Source organism: Vulpes vulpes, chromosome 15, assembly GCF_048418805.1.
Source record: "Vulpes vulpes isolate BD-2025 chromosome 15, VulVul3, whole genome shotgun sequence".
NCBI lineage: Eukaryota > Metazoa > Chordata > Mammalia > Carnivora > Canidae > Vulpes > Vulpes vulpes.
The window spans coordinates 8,772,651-8,788,977 of record NC_132794.1 but is presented as its reverse complement, the minus strand read 5'-3'; the positions used below and the strand labels follow the sequence as shown (position 1 = coordinate 8,788,977).

General features: G+C 39.3%; 1 protein-coding gene across 2 annotated transcripts in view; it reads left to right on the top strand.

Moving 5' to 3' along the window:
• The window catches only part of MORC3 (MORC family CW-type zinc finger 3), a 39,882-nt gene continuing 23,555 nt past the window's right edge, over nt 1-16,327 (top strand). Inside the window, exons 1-6 of one of the 2 annotated variants that reach the window (XM_025986468.2) lie at nt 1-255; nt 8,456-8,528; nt 10,720-10,852; nt 11,756-11,970; nt 12,516-12,663; nt 14,154-14,301. In XM_025986468.2, the coding sequence (XP_025842253.2) occupies nt 217-255; nt 8,456-8,528; nt 10,720-10,852; nt 11,756-11,970; nt 12,516-12,663; nt 14,154-14,301 (756 nt within the window). In that variant the 5' untranslated portion in view covers nt 1-216. Of the gene's footprint in view, nt 256-997; nt 1,079-8,455; nt 8,529-10,719; nt 10,853-11,755; nt 11,971-12,515; nt 12,664-14,153; nt 14,302-16,327 lie in introns of those variants that run through there. The other variant, XM_072740744.1, reaches the window with a different exon arrangement.

The following is a 16,327-nucleotide window of genomic DNA, read 5'->3' as shown; positions in this document are numbered from 1 at the left end:
GCCGCTCGCGCCCCGCTCTCCCCCCGCCCCCCTGCACCGCCGCCGCCGCGGCCGCCGCTCTGCTAACACAACTGTGCCTGAGGCGGAAGTGGGAGGGCGGGGCCGCCGCGCGCCCCGCCCCGGAAGTGGGCGGGCCCAGCGGGCCCCACAGTCGTCCCGGCCGCCTCCCAGTCGGGTTGCGGCCGAGGCCGGTCCTGGCTTTGTAGCTCGCTCAAGATGGCGGCGCAGCCACCCAGCGGGATCCGCCTCAGCGCGGTGAGCAGCCGCGAGGGGTGGAGCGGGCCGTGTCCCAGGAGGGCGGGCAGGCGGGCAAGCGAGGGGGGGCCGGCAGTGGGCGGCGGCGGCTCGTCGGCGCGGCGGCTGGGGCCGCGGCGGGGCCGGGGGAAGGGGCGGCCATCGCGCTGCCGTCGGCGGAGCGGCTCGGCGGCGGGCAGGGCCGGGCTGCGCCCCGCGCCCTCCGCGCTCGGTTTCTGTTTTGCCCCCGCGGCTTCGGGGCGGGCCGGGGCCGCGGCCCCTCCTCCCGGCTCCTTCCTGGCTGCCGCGCAGCTGTCGTGGGAGGGCGAGGGCGAGGCCTCGGCGGCCGCGCCGCCCGCCGCCCGGCCCGCGGGGGCCCCGACCCGCCCGGCCTGCGGGCCCGCGGGGCTGCCCGGAGCGGGGAGCGCGAGCGGCGGGGCGCGGCCGGGGGCGCCGGGCGGCCTTGACCTCCGGGCGGCGGGCGGCTCTTCCCGGCGCGTCCCCAGCGCCGGGCGCTGCCCTCCGGCGAGGCCCCGGGCTCCCCCGTCGGGTCCGCCCCGGGGCGCCCTTGGAAGCCCCCCCCCGGCCCCCGCCCGCCTTCCCTGTTTGCACGAGTCTTAGCGTCGCCGGGGAGCGGTCACTCTTGGAGGAGTTAAAATCCCACCTCCGAAAACGTGGGCGTGGCCTTCGCACCTGATTATCCTTTAAGCAAGTTGCTGGCGGTTCCCGCAGAAGTGCTGACCTCGTCTTGCTCCGGGGGTTCGGGGTTCGGGGTTCGGAGCCCCCGCCGGAGAATCGTTAAAAATGGGACCATCCGGTGGGGATACCGTCGCTTTAAAAAATGGTGCATTGCCCTGTGACTTCTTCCATTCACCCGATCTTAACCCACACCTGGTAGCGTTGTTGCACTTTTAGCCGTTTTCCTGTAGGATGGATGTGAAATGTGTCAGGGCGTATTTTTTTTTGCATTTCCTTGGAAGTTATTCACATTTAACTCTTTTTTTTTTTTTTTAATCTATTCGTGTCCTTTGCCCACTTTTTTTTTTTATTTTCTCTTAGGATCTTTATTGACCGATAAACCTTCTCTAATCTGTACTGAATAAAGGTCCTTTGTTACATAACTGGCTTATTGAGTGAGTATTTAGTAGTTTGAATATAGGGGACAACTTTATTCTTTTCTAAAGGTTCTCTTCCACGCTTGGGGGAGTCTGGGCCGATGTAATGCTTTCCAGGTAGCCTCAGGTATTGTAAAGTCTGACCTCATTTAAGGCAAAAATCTCTTTTATTCAGTTTAATGCCCGCCCCCCCCCCCCCCCCCCCCCATCCGATTGGGCCACACTCTGGACCAGAGTCCTGGAGTAGGGAAAAGGAGTGAACGAACTGGTTTGGTCCTGTTTCTGCCCTTGGATTCTCTCCTCCTTCACCTGGCCCCTCCAATGCTGCTGTCTCAGGTTCTTCAAGATATAGGTGATAAATGGAGCAAAGATAAAGGTCCGAACTGTGTTAAAAGATGGGTATTGTTGTTAGCTCGCTGTCTGGGTGAAGCAGCTGTCTATGTGCTAAATATTTCTTTCCTGGGTAACATGGGCTGTTGGAACCTCATTGATGGAAATCTCCCATCTGCAGCTTCTGTACTGTATCTCCCACCCATCTCTTTGCTTTAAGACAGGACTTGGCAAACTACAGCTCATGGGCCAAATCTAGCCTGCCACCTGTTTTTGTATGGCCCATAAACTTAAAAATGATTTTTAAAAGGTTGGGGAAAAAAAAAATCAAAAGAACATTTTGTAACATATGAATATTACACGACATAGACATTTGGTTTCCGTAATATGCAGTTGAATATAGCCGTGCTCACTGTTTGGGTGTAGCTCTCACATGTTTTCATTAGGAAAGTCTAGGAATTAATAAGTTTTCTGTATTTGTCAAAAGTCCTAGAAGGCGGTAAGACACAAGGAATGAACCATTATAATGTATGCCTTTTTTTTTTTTTTTTAATTTAGGAGGGCAAGAGATCCAAGAACAATGCAGAGTGACAAAAACATTTCAATTTTTGCTTTCGTATTTCGAAGTAAAATGCTGGTACCGTTTTGTTGCTTTCCAGTAGTCCTGTTGTGGGTTTAACTGACACATGCCCACTCTTCACCTTCTCCCATCTTTCCAATGCATTTATCTCTTCATTGAATTACTGTATGATTTATCATTCTTACCATTATCCACAAATGAGCCAACCAGAACTATGATTGCATTTTCTTTGCTGCATAGCTTTTTGTTTTTCTGAAGTTAATTGTTTGCTTAAATTTGCTCTTCTGTCCAAACTTTCACAGAACTGGAAAATCTTTTCCAGATGTTCTCAAGCACACCCAATATTTTGTCAGTTTTGTTGGCTCACTTGTGTTTTGGGGACTTCCTTTATCATCATTCTGGAAATATCCTTCCCCTTTTCGTTGTGTCTCCATCCCACATATTCCTCTTACAGAGTTGATTCCCTTGGCCAGCACAGTAAATTAGTGCCAGAGAGCTTGGGCTCTGTCACCTGCCTGAGTTCAAATCCTCATTGACAAGGAGATATGTGACCTTGGCAAATTCCTTTCTCTGTTCCCCGAGTTTCCAGTCTGAAGGATGGGTATGGAGCCTATTTAAAAAATAAAATAAAATGCTATATATATAAATAAATAGTAAATATCTCTCCCTCCTCCTTCTCCCCCCTTTCCAATATTTGTTATCACTGGGTATGTTGATCAAAGTATTTCTGAAATTTTCTTTTGCTCAGCATATTGCCTCTACATTCTTTGTTCCTTTTTCTCTGTTTTGACTCCTAATTTTACACGGGCTCTAATGTGTGGAGATGGTTAACTTGCTTACGTTTCCAAGACACACAGCTGACTGGAAGGTGTTCATACATAAGTAGAACTCCTTTGGTGGGCTTCAGTGTTGAGTGATCAGATAGGAAGGAATCAGTTATATTTTGTTGGGGACACCCTATGTCTGTATTTGTAAGAGCTTAAAGAATGGAAGTGTTAGAAAATAAAATAGGTTTAAAAATGTAAAAATTTATGATGAACACCACGTGTTGTATGGAAGTGTTGCATCACTATATTGTACAACTGAAACTAATATTACACAGTGTGCTAATTGGAATTTAAAACCTTTAAAAAATAACTTTGAAAAATTTAAGTAATTTTTAAAAAGTGGGAACAACAAAAATAAGATGCTGTCCTGAAAGACCTGGCACAAATGTAAAAGAATCAAATGGAACTTTTAGAAATCTTTCAGTTTTCCAGAGAGGAATTCTGCATCTAGTCTCTTGCCCATGGCATGTATAATTCAAACTGCTTGCTCTTCTGAAAGCTCAGTTGGAGACGGATGCCTGGGTGGCTCAGTGATTGAGCGTCTGGCTCAGGTCTTTGGCTCAGGTCATGATCCCGGGAGGGATCCTGGGAATCGAGTCCCGCATAGGTCTCCCCAACAGGGAGCCTGCTTCTCCCTCTGCCTATATCTGTGCTTCTCTCTTTCATGAATAAATAAATAAAATCTTAAAAAAAAAAAAAAAACTCAGATGGGAGTATTACATTCAATTTGCTGACTTGGTATTTATCTCTTTATTATTGTGGTAAAGTAAAATACACTTAACCTAAAATCTACCATCTTGACCATTTTTAAGTATATAAGTCAGTAGTGTTAAATACATTCACATTGTTGTACAGCCTCCAAAACTCCATCTTGGCTAGAATAAAACTGTATACCTATTAAAAAAAAAAAAAACAGTTCTCCATTCTCCCTTCTGACAGCCCTTAGCAACCACCATTATACTGTGAATTTAGCTACTGTAGATGTATCTTACGTAAGTGTAATGATGAATTGTCTTCTTGTGACAGGCTTATTTCACTTAGCATAATGTCCTCAGGATGGTTCATCTAGTTAGAGAATACGTCAAGAGATCTTTTCTTTTTGAGGCGGAATACTATTCCCTTGTATGGATATACCACATTTTATTTGTTTCATTGATGGATATTTATGTGGCTTCCACCTTTTGGCTGTTGTGAAACACGGTGTATGAACACAACTGTACAGAAAATCTCTTCAAGATCCTCCTTTCATTTCTTAGTAGAACTGCTGGATCGAATGGCAATTCTGTTTAATTTTATAGTTACCATCCTAGTAAGTATGAGGTGGTATCTCATTGTGTTTTTGATTTGTATTTCCCTAATGATTAGTGATGTTGAGGATCTTTTCTTTTATTAGTGGCCATTTGTATATAATCCTTGGAGAAATATCCATGTCCTTTGCCCACCAATTAATTAGGTTTTTAGTCTTTGTTGTGATTTGTGTAGGAGTTCTTTATATGTTCTGGATATTAACTTCTTATCAGATACTTGATTTGCAGATGTTTTTTCCCATTTCATAGATTGCTTTTTCATTGGTTGGTTGTAGCCTTTGTCTCTTTTCTAAAGATTGATTGATTGATTTGAAAGTGAGCACAAGTGGGGGTGGGGATGGGGGAGGAGCAAAGAGAGAGGGAGAAGCAGAGGCCGACTCCCCGCTGAGCAGGGGGGCCTGACTCCTGGCTCCATCCTCGGACCCTGGGATCATGACCTGAGCCAAAGGCAGACGGTCAACTGACTGAGCCAGTCAGGCACCCCCAGTTGTATCCTTTAATGTGTTGTAGAAGTTTTAAATTTTGATGCAGTAAATTTATTATTGTTTGTTTCCTGTGATTTTGGTGTCCTATCCAAGAAATCATTGCGGAATCCAGTGTCCTGAAACTTTTCACCTGTACTTTCTTCTAAGAGTTTTATAGTTATAATTCTTTATGTTAGCTCTTTGATCCATTTTAAGGTGTTCTTTTTTTCTCTATATGGTGTGAGTTAAGGGTACAACTTGAGTCTTTTGCATAAGGTTATCTAGCTTTCCCAGCACTACTTATCGAAAAGACTATCTTTTTCCTATTGAACAGTCTTTACACCCTTGTGGAAAATGATTTGGCCATTTATGTGAGGGTTTCTTTCCTGGCTATTTGCTGACTCGGTTTCAAACCCACCTGTTTTCGTTGTCTCTGAGCCTGCTATTGTCACTTCCTCCAGAGAACAGATCTCCAGTTTTCTGTGGGGTTGCCTAGAGTAGTTGTGGGGTGAAAGAAGGAACTGGGGGGGAATCTTTACTCCTTTAAAGACTTGGAAGCTATCTTGTTTTCATATAGGCTCTAGTACCTTGGACCTCAGAGGTACAGAAGTGTAATTCCTAAGGCTTTCTGGAGTTCTGCGGGGGTTCCTGGTCTGATGCTTGTTTTGTTTCTCATCTTGTATAGGTTTCGGATTCAGTTCTTTACAGGCTATTAAATCAGTTGTCACTGTCTGTGCTTTCCAATTTCCAAACTACTGAGTGTTTTATCTACTATTATCCTCATTTCTCTGATTGTTTTTGTTCTTGTTTTATTCTACCCGCTCCCTCCCCCTTTTTTGTTTTGTTTTTTTTCCCTTCATTACAGAGCAGTTTCGGGCAGAAACACCGGTAAACATTCTCTATATGTTTGGGCTTCCAAAAAGTTTTGTATTTAACTGTAAAATTTGTGACTGTTGATTCTAAAAGTTACATTAATTCTTTTAAAAAATCTGTGTAATCTTCAGAGCATTTCATTGTGTGTGTTTCCTAATGTTTGGGGATGGGGAGTGATATCTAATACTACTACTGTATCTTGTCTTCTAACATTTTTTTCCTGGTGGATTGATTGTTCCCTTAAATGTTACTTTAGATTTTGTACTCAAATATTCTCCCAAATAAGGACCTAGGGGAATCTTATGCCACCTGGCTGAGGCTGTGTCTTCATAGTGGTTCTGTAGGTGATACAAATTGAAACACTTAACCCAAGTAAAGGCATGTCCCTTTTTGTAGAACTTCCTATTAGACTTTTTTTTTTTTTTTTTTAAAGCATCCAGACGGAAACGGACAAGCTTTTGTTAGACAGATTCCTGCTGCCCCCAACTTTTTATTGAGAAGGAAGGGGAGTGAGGAGGGGCAGTTACTTCCAAATCTTCTATTCTTGAATCACCATTAAAACCAAAACCTTTGTTTTCCAGTTAAGCCCTCATTCATTACATCCTCATTTTCAAATCTTACTTTTGTTTTTAATTCCTCCTTTATTCAAAGCCCTTAAAGATTTTCCTTATTTTTATTTTTATATGAGCTCAGTTGTGCCTTTAAGGAATACTTAAAAAAAATACAATGCTTATTATGTTCTGGTTGGTCTTCTAAGCATTTACAAATATTAACTCATTTAATATTCTTAATATACTGATAAGCTAATAGGATTATCATCCTCATTTTAATAGATGACAGAACTTGAGGCACAGAGGTTAAGCTGCTTGCTCAGGGTCATACACTAGTTAAACATACTCGGCTTCGCATGCATGTGTTTGTGTGTATTACTTCTTCATCTGTTCAAGGGTGGTTTTTTTTTTTTTTCCCTCTCCAGCTAATGACATGCTCTGGAGATGAGAATTCAGAAAAGTGAAAAAGCCATTGTTTACCATTCAGTTCTTTCTTACTGATGCTTTCTTTGCTTTGCTCTTCTGGGGCTCTTGCTCAAGGATAATGTGTACCATGTCAATTTGGAATTGATATAAAGGATGAGGACATTAAGTGAAAATTGACATTCCCACTACCACATTCTGCCATACATACAAAATTCAAAATAACCCCTTTTCTAGTTCCAGATTTCACACCTAACGTAAGTGCATAAAATAGAGCAAAGACCAGTAACTCTAAGGGTATCTTCTTTGATAGCCAGAGGTTTCACACTCCAAAGCCATGCCCCACTGTAAAATTTGTAACATGTGAGGAGTATGCCGTTCTTCTATAAATGGTAGTGTGATAATTTTGCAAAGGGAGAGGCCTGGGACATATAGAGCCTCCTGATGGCTAGCCCCTGGCACAGTCTCAGATTAATTTGAAAAAGACCTCTTGTGCAAGATGAAGACCTGGAAATTGATTTTTATTAAAAACAAACAAACAAATGTAATGTATGCTGTAGAAAGGCTGAACTACCTATACTCCGTATTGCATGAATATGTGCCGTACTCCAATTTTAAGACTGTTCTTCCACAGAATTCCATTTTTCACACATGTACTTCAGTCTGCTGGTGAATGAATGCTTGGGAATTGTCTAAAATCAAGTGTGGACAGAGGAATAGTAGACCTCTTTCTGACACCTTGTGGCAGCAGCCTAGCACTACAAACACACTTGGCTTGATTAATAATCTCCTCACATTTCCAGAGCTCTTCACATTAAATACTTAAAGCGCCTCTTCTGTTTTTTTCCCCTTAAGTGTAAGATAATCTGTTCAAAACAGACACAAAATCCTCATTAAATAGAAATCCTCTGCAATGGAAATTTTCAAGTGTCAGCCTTTGAAAGCCACTTCTACATTTTTATACATTTAATATCTGTATTACTTAGGAATTTAGAGAGTTTCCTATAGCATGAGGTTGGTTAGCATAGTCTTCCATAGTATATTACTGTGAATAAAATCAGCCTAAAATAATTGGATTTGAACTTTTATATGACATTATGTAAAGGTTTGATAGGTGTATATTACTCCACTGCCAAGGTTTAACTATAATGAGCATGGAGTAATTTATATAAAAAGTATCAAATAATGATTTTCCAAGAGACCACTAGAAAAGCCGTTGATTAATAAGCCAAGCTAAGTTTATTAAGCCTGATGCACCAGGAGAAAACACCCCCTTGGCAAAAATCTTCGTTGTGTCTCACGGCAATTTTGAGGGTAGGCCTTGCAGGGTGGGTAACTTTCTGATTGGTGGTTTAGGATATATCATGGCTTTAGATTGATGGATCCAGAGAGGCAAGGGTTGTGAAGCGATCTTGGTTAAGTAAACTATTTCGTTGATGAGTACAGCCTTCCAAGAATTTTATCTTCTAGGTTATATCTTCTAGGTATATCCTGAAGCAGCTATTATCTTGTGCTTGGTCTCAGTGTTGTTTTTATTATTTTTATTATCTTTTAAGATTTTATTTTTAAGTAATGTCCACACCCACCGTGGGGCTTGAGCTCACAACCCCGAGATCAAGAGTCACAGGCTCTACCGACCAAGCCAGCCAGGTGTCCCAGTGTTGTTTAATACAGGGACAGAAAATAATATTGGTTTCTCTTCTCAAAAGTAGGACCTGAATCAATTTACATGAATCATTGTTTTTTTTCAGCTTTGCCCGAAGTTCTTACATACAAATTCTACTAGTCACACTTGGCCGTTCAGTGCAGTTGCTGAATTAATAGGTATGTAAAACCGACATTTCATGTATAATCTATTGCTTGCAATTGAAGTTTTAAAAAACTTTTCATTGAAAAATAATATGCAAATATACTGTTTAATAAAACAGATGTATCTTGAATGATACCACTGGTAAAGGTTATCTAGTGTATAACAGCTATTCAAATGGATGTCAAATTAATTGCTGCTCAGCCTTCTCTGTACTATTAAAGTATTTTGCAAAATTCATAAAACATTTATGTTGAAATAGTTTTATTTTGATTATAAAAGAATTTGATCTATTGCAAAAATGGAAATTATGTTTTTTAAAATTGGAAAGTATAGGTACGTAACAATGGGTTTGTTTTTCTGATGTTAGCAAGTAGGGGAATCAATGTTAAATTAAATTTGTGATAATACATTTTTGTTTTCTCCAGTAGAATTATTAGTTATAGAATTATATTTTAATAGTGTTTTAGTGAACATGAGAAGAGGAAAGTTGTGATCACATTTGCATTATGGGTTATGATATTTTTCCCTCTGGAAAATTCAAACATGTGAATTTTGTCTTTTTAATATTTATTTGAAAGAGAAGGAGAGCAGGGAGAGGGACAGAGAGAGAGGAAGCAGACTCCTGCTGAACATGGAGCCAGAGGTGGGGCTCAGTTCCAGGATTCTGAGATCTTGACCTGAACCAACAGTCAGCCATTTAACTGACTGAGGCTCCCTGGCACCTGAATTTTTTTAAGCATGTGTTTGAGAAACAGGTAATAAAGGAAAGTATATTCTTCATAATTCTAGTATATGTGCTGCCGAAGCGAGCACTATTCTTCATAATTCTTAGAAATACTTTAGATTCTTTGTCAAGAAACAGTTCTAAGATGTACAGTAGAAGAAAAGGAACTCTTGAGCACCTTTTTCTTTGGCATAGTTAGATTTTCCAAAGTCTCCCAGCTAACATGTGCTGTTCAGCTAGTTTCTTAAAAACCTGTTAAATGGATAGAACAGTGCAGCCATTCAGAGCCATTGTTTGTTTATGACAGCCCAGAGGAGCCACTCAACCTGGGATTGTTCCTGCGTGTGTAGTGGTTGTCCGCCTCTGGATTAGGGCAGCTGGAGACCAGGGTGCTCTTGTTGCTATCAGATTTAAGGGAAACACCATTTTTCCTGAAGCAGTTGATTAAAAAGATGCTTTTAGGGATCCCTGGGTGGCGCAGTGGCTTAGCGCCTGCCTTTGGCCCAGGGCGCAATCCTGGAGATCCGGGATCGAATCCCACGTCGGGCTCCTGGTGCATGGAGCCTGCTTCTCCCTCTGCCTGTGTCTCTGCCTCTCTCTCTTTCTCTCTCTCACTGTGTGCCTATCAGAAATAAATTTTAAAAAAATAAATAAATAAATAAAAATAAAAATATGCTTTTAATTCTAGGCAACCTTATGAAAGGATGTGAGAACCATTACTTATGTTTAGTCATAAAGACTTAAAAAAAAAGTGTTTTTAGTCAGTTAAGGATACTCAGGTGGAACTTAGGTAGTTCACAAGCTGATATTATTACTGCTTCTGTTGACATTGTTTTCACTTTTCCTTGGTTTTTTGTTTTTATTGTTTTAATGTATTCCTTCCTATTTAACCTATCTGAGACAAACAAGGAAGCTAACAAGAGTAAGCTTAAATGGGGATCTGTACAGACCTCATAGAAGTGTAAAAGCCACCAGAAACTTTGCTTAGATTGGAAAGGGCCACAATTCGAACTGTGTAGAAGGTAAACCTTCTCCTACGTATCCAGCCTTGCAGAAGACATTCTGCTTTCTCATTTATTCAGTATCCGCATTGTGTTCCCTCTGTGTGCCAGTTATAGTGGCACTTGGAGTGCCAGTTGAAACTCAGCTCTCAGTTTGTCTCTTGATAGCCAGGCTGGGTCTTTGGGCAGAAGAAGACCTACCTCCCTGTCTTGGTCATCTGTTTGGTACAGTGATTCTTCTTGTTTGTACTTTTTCAGTGTAGTGGGAACCAGTGTGACAAATGGAGGGCTTTGGAAAGCTAATTTTGTAATGATCAGTGAATGATGTATATATCAAGGTACAGTTTAGTTCATGTTTTCAAATCATAGAGTTCCTAAACATTTCAATTTTTAAAAAATACGTTGCTTGTTAAGGATTAGACTGAACTAATTGCTCTTTAAAATGCGAAATCAAAATTTCTCAAAACTTTTGTTTCGTAGATAATGCTTATGATCCTGATGTGAATGCTAAACAGATATGGATTGACAAAACGGTGATAAATGACCATATATGCTTGACATTCACTGATAATGGGAATGGTATGACTTCAGATAAATTACATAAAATGCTAAGGTATGTAAAAATAAAAACATTGGTTTTACCCCATTCAGGGGTTTCATGTATCATACTTATTGCCTGTACTTTTTATTTTGTAAACATGATTTGCTGTACCCACAGTGTGCTCTCTTCCCTTCCCATCGTTTCCTACTGCTGTTTGATTATTAGACAATCCCTGCCATTCTCACCCCACCATGTCTGACTTATCTGAATTTCCACCATTCCTTTAAGAGTTGTAGCACACTGATAACAGTTATTAATACTCTAGTGTTACATATTTTTAACCAGTATTTCCAATAAAACACTTTTGGTGGGGAGTCATTTTAAAGGGATTCAGAGGATAAGGAAAGTAGCAGGATAAAATAGGCATAAAGCCTTGGGCTCTATGGTCACAGAGTAGGATGTCAGCATGAAGCCAGATGTGCCTGGAAAGGAAAGTATGGTACCTGATACAGGTACAGGGTAGAGAAAATGTGGCAGCATAGCCCTTTCTACTGTCCCTTAAATACTTGTTATGCTTCCCAAAACTCCAGTTGATGCCATTAGTAATCTAATCATACCACTGTAGGCTCCTGATTTGAAGGGAGTTGTTCACATTTAGAAGAAATTTCACGAGGTGAAATCTCAGGGGTCCCAGGAGTCCAAATGAGATCTCAGTTGTTTAGGCAGGATGTACCAGGCAACGAGCTCCTGTTTTAGCAATTCTTAAACCTTACAATACAGATTTATTTTTCATTTCAGAGATGGGGAAACACATCAAAATAGATGAAAAGTAATTTGCCTATGATTACAAAACTAGAGAGGATGAGGTTAATATTTATACCCAGTCTTTTTACTTAATATTATAATTTGTGAATTTAAGAAATGAAGACTATGTGTATTTATTTTTTAAATCTTTTTTTTTTTTTTTCTTTTTAGCTTTGGCTTCAGTGACAAAGTCACCATGAACGGTCATGTCCCAGTTGGATTGTATGGGAATGGCTTCAAGTCAGGTTCTATGCGTTTGGGTAAAGATGCAATCGTGTTTACCAAAAATGGAGAAAGCATGAGTGTGGGCTTCTTGTCTCAGACCTACTTGGAAGTCATAAAAGCAGAACATGTTGTTGTCCCAATAGTGGCGTTCAACAAACACCATATCCTTTTGATTTAAAAATAGAAACTGGAGAAACTCTGAAGATACTCTGAATCATTCCCTCCTTTTGCCTCCTCCAGATTCTGTTTTTTTAATCATAGTTTCCGTGATAGTGCTTGTTCCTACCCATTGCCTCTTATATCTGAGGCTAAGCCTTTCTCCCTTTCTCCCTTCCCTTGGCATTTTGTCTTTAAGATGGTTGCTTTCTATGTTAGCTTCCTGTAGCTCTCCCCTTAATTTCAGTTGTATTATGTCTAATGAGATATGTGGTCTGCCTTGAAATTTTCCCTAATGACTATGAGAAAGCAAAGTATCTTTAGAAAGATGTCTACTGTGTTTCTTATAAAAACTTTGAGATATTAGGAACCATTAAATTAGTTAGGAATCATAATGAACTTGCTTATAATTCATCTTTCTTGGAGTTCATCTGAAATCAAATTGCAGTTTTAAAACTTAGGAAATAGTTATCTGTTATTTAAGTTTGAGTTTTCATATTGTAACTGTGAAAAATATGTTTTTGGTCTGAGTCTTTAACTTATGATATACGACAGATGATAAATTTAGCAGAATCAAAAGCAAGCCTTGCAGCGATTCTGGAACATTCTCTATTTTCTACGGAACAGAAATTACTGGCAGAACTTGATGCTATTATGGGTAAGAAGGGGACAAGGATCATCATTTGGAACCTTAGAAGGTAAATGTAGAGCTCAGCGAGTAGTTTCGCATTTGGGAAGGAAATTGCTTGTGCAGGAGTGGTTTTCTTACATTTATCCATTGTTACACAGAGTAGAAATATATTGGAAGGTACTCATTTTTTGGCATAGGTAATGATTTGTCTTTTCCAAGTGTGTTTTATTGAGCCGCTTTGGCTTCCATTAGAGATAATTTCATATTATTAAAACTAAATTTCCTAGCCCTGCCATTCAGTATTCATAGAGCTCAATTCTCTTTTTTATTCTATTCTCAAAAAGAAAGGAGAAGAAAATATCTCAGCCAATAAACCCTAGCTTGTGTAAGTTAGGAAGAGAAATATTTGTCTATTACTTAAAGGTAAGCATAGTTTAATAGGTGGTGAGAAAAGTATTGTAAATGAGACCTCTGTATTGCTCAAGATTGTAGTCCTTTATCATTGTGAGGATAAAATCATTTGCAAATAAGATTTTTTTAAAAAAACTTGGGATGGATGCATAATGTTGAGGTATCTAGATATAAGAATGATAGGAATAAAGTATAAATTGAGTGGTGAGCCTAAAATACTTTAAATCTTTTCTGCTCTGTATTCCCTTTTTTCTTGCTTTTGCTGTCATGCCCCTCCCATCCTCACTCCTCTTTTTTAATTTGCACTTTTTGTTTTGAGATACCTATAGATTCATACGCACAAATCTCATATACCCTTTATCCAGTTTCCCCCAATGGCAGCATCTTGCAAAACTATAGTATGTAAGTGTTGATAGCAACATTGATAGAGTCAAGAGACAGGACATTTTCATGGAGTGAGGACATCCATGATCCCTCATGTTGGCCTTTTATATCCACACCCACTCCCTCCTTAATCCCTGACAACCTCTAAAACGTTCTCCATTTCTATAACTTTGTCATTTCAAGAATGTTATATGAATAGAATCCTACAGTGTGAAAGTTTTTGGGATTGGCTTTTTTCATTCATCATATTTCCCTGGAGGTTGATCTAGGTTCTTGTGTGTCAGTAGTTTGCTTCCTTGTCCTTGCAGAGTAGTAGTATATCGCATAGATGGGCCATCATTTGTTTAACCATTTACCAGTTAAAGCACATTTTACCATTTTGAGTTATTACAAATAGAGCTGTAAACATTTGTGTATAGGTTTTGGTGGGAATAGAATCTTCTTTTTTCTAAGATAAATGCCCAAGAGTGTAATTGCTGGGTCATGTGGTAGTTGCCGGTTTCATTTTTTAAGAAACTGCCAGAATGTTTTTCAGAGTGGCTTTACCAGCTGACATCCTGCCAGCAGTGTGTGAATGTATACAGTTTTCCCACATCTTCCTATATTTCTTTTCTTTTGTTTTTCCCTTGCTTTTGTCTCCCCTCTTCCCCCAACCAGGACCCCTACTATGGGTAGGTGTTTTGTTTTGTTAAATAAGTAAGTATATTTGCTTATATTTCTGTGAAGTTAAAATTTAGCTCCTTCAAAAAATTGTTTTTATAGCTACAAAAGTGCAACAGAGTTTGATTTTGATAAGGATAAATATGACATCAGAATTCCTGAAGATTTAGATGAGACAACAGGGAAGAAAGGGTACAAGAAGCAAGAGAGGATGGACCAAATTGCTCCTGAGAGTGACTATTCCCTGAGGGTATGTATTCAGCTCTCTTTCTGGACGTGAGAGAAATAATCAAATAATGGAAATTATTGCTATCCACTAGTGTTATAAATACTGTCAGTAATTGCTAAGTAAAAGTATCTCAGGAACAAATTTAAATTTTCATGAGCAGACTGGTTGCTTTATACAGAAAAGTTATTTATTTATTTATTTATTTATTTATTTATTTATTTATTTATCTATCTATCTATCTATCTATTGAAAACCAGTTTTTAAATTGTAAAGTCACCAAATCTAACAGCACTTACAAGTCTTTCAGTGTGTGGTTAGAGTATTTGAATTCGGAATACCAGAATCAGTATGTCCTCTGTGGTAGCCATATTGATTAATTCAGGCAAAAACCCCAAATTCAGAGTATTTCTTTTTTTAGTTTAAAATATTCTAGGACACACATCTTAGTTAATATTCTAAAGCGATAAATTATGTACAGACTACAGATGATACACATTAATAGTTTTATGATAAATATCTCTGATTATTTGACCTTAGGAATATTTTTGAGATGGAAGAAATTAATACTCAGTTTAAAATGTTGATATGATACTAAGAATATCGTTTCTTAGTCACTATGATAAGGCATATAACACTAACTTCCCTTTATTTTTGTGCTAAGATGATTTAATAACCACAGGCTGAGGATACATGTGATGTTTATACGTTTACAACTTTTTGAGACCCTAGCAGTTACATACCCCAGTGTGTTATTAAGTATGTCCTAGTTGTTTAGAAAGTCTTGCTCAATTATGAAACAGGTCCAGAGGCAGGCAGAGTAGGTAGTGTGGATTTAGTATGCAAATGTTTTAAAATATCATTAATAAAATAAATAAAAGTATAAAATGTTTTAAAATATCATTAATAAATTTTATAAATGACGAAATATCACTAATTTTGAAATCAGGAGTTGGGGAAAAAAGAGAAATGTTCAAATTTTAGTTCTGTGTTGAAACTTTGATCTTGGGAATCCCTGGGTGGCACAGCGGTTTGGCGCCTGCCTTTGACCCAGGGCACGATCCTGGAGAACTGGGATCGAATCCCACGTCAGGCTCCCGGTGCATGGAGCCTGCTTCTCCCTCGCCTATGTCTCTGCCTCTCTCTCTCTCTGTGTGACTATCATAAATAAATAAAAATTTAAAAAAATTAAAAAAAAAAAGAAACTTTGATCTGGCTTTGTGTTATTCAGTTCATTTCCTTAGAGACAAAGCTTGGAGGCAGGCAAAGAATGATATATTTTAACATGTTTTAGGATGCAGATTTCAGTCAAGATTGTAAAGTGTCTAAACCTTCTTCCCTTTTTTTTTTTTTTCTTTTTGTAAAGACTTATTTATTTAAGAGAGAGTGCATATACACATGGAGGGAGGGGCAGAGGGAAAGAGAGAATCCCAAGCAGACTCCCAAGCTTGCCTCACTCCCAGGACCCTAAGATGATGACTTGAGCCAAAATCAAAGTTGGCTGCTTAAATGATTGAGCCACCCTGGCACTCCAGTATCTAAACTTTCGTACTTTCAGAATTGAAAACACATTTAAGATTAGTACTGATTGTTACAGTTCAATTTTTAAGAAATACTGAACTCGTCTACTTGGCTTAAGTGTTGGTATATTGTTAATATTTACTTTTTCAGACATGTAATAGACCCTTTTGTCTGTATTGGATTTTGCTTGTTATTTTTGCCTAAATAAAATTTATCATTACTTTTAAACTGCAATAGCAATATATGTATTTGACAGAAGAGTCAGAAAATATAGTCCTTTTCTGTATATATGTATATTTTTAAAAAATTAAAATGAGATCATACCACATATGCTGTCTTGTAACTTTTTAAAAAGTTTTATTTATAATTTAACATAACATCTATATAGGTCAATGGATTGTTTTCTGCAAACCATTTTACTGGCTATAGTGTATCAAGTTTATTTTTTAAAGAAAAGCAGTCAGGGAACCTGGGCGTTTCAGTTGGTTAAGTGTCTGCCTTTGGCTTAGGTCATGATCTCAGGCTGCTG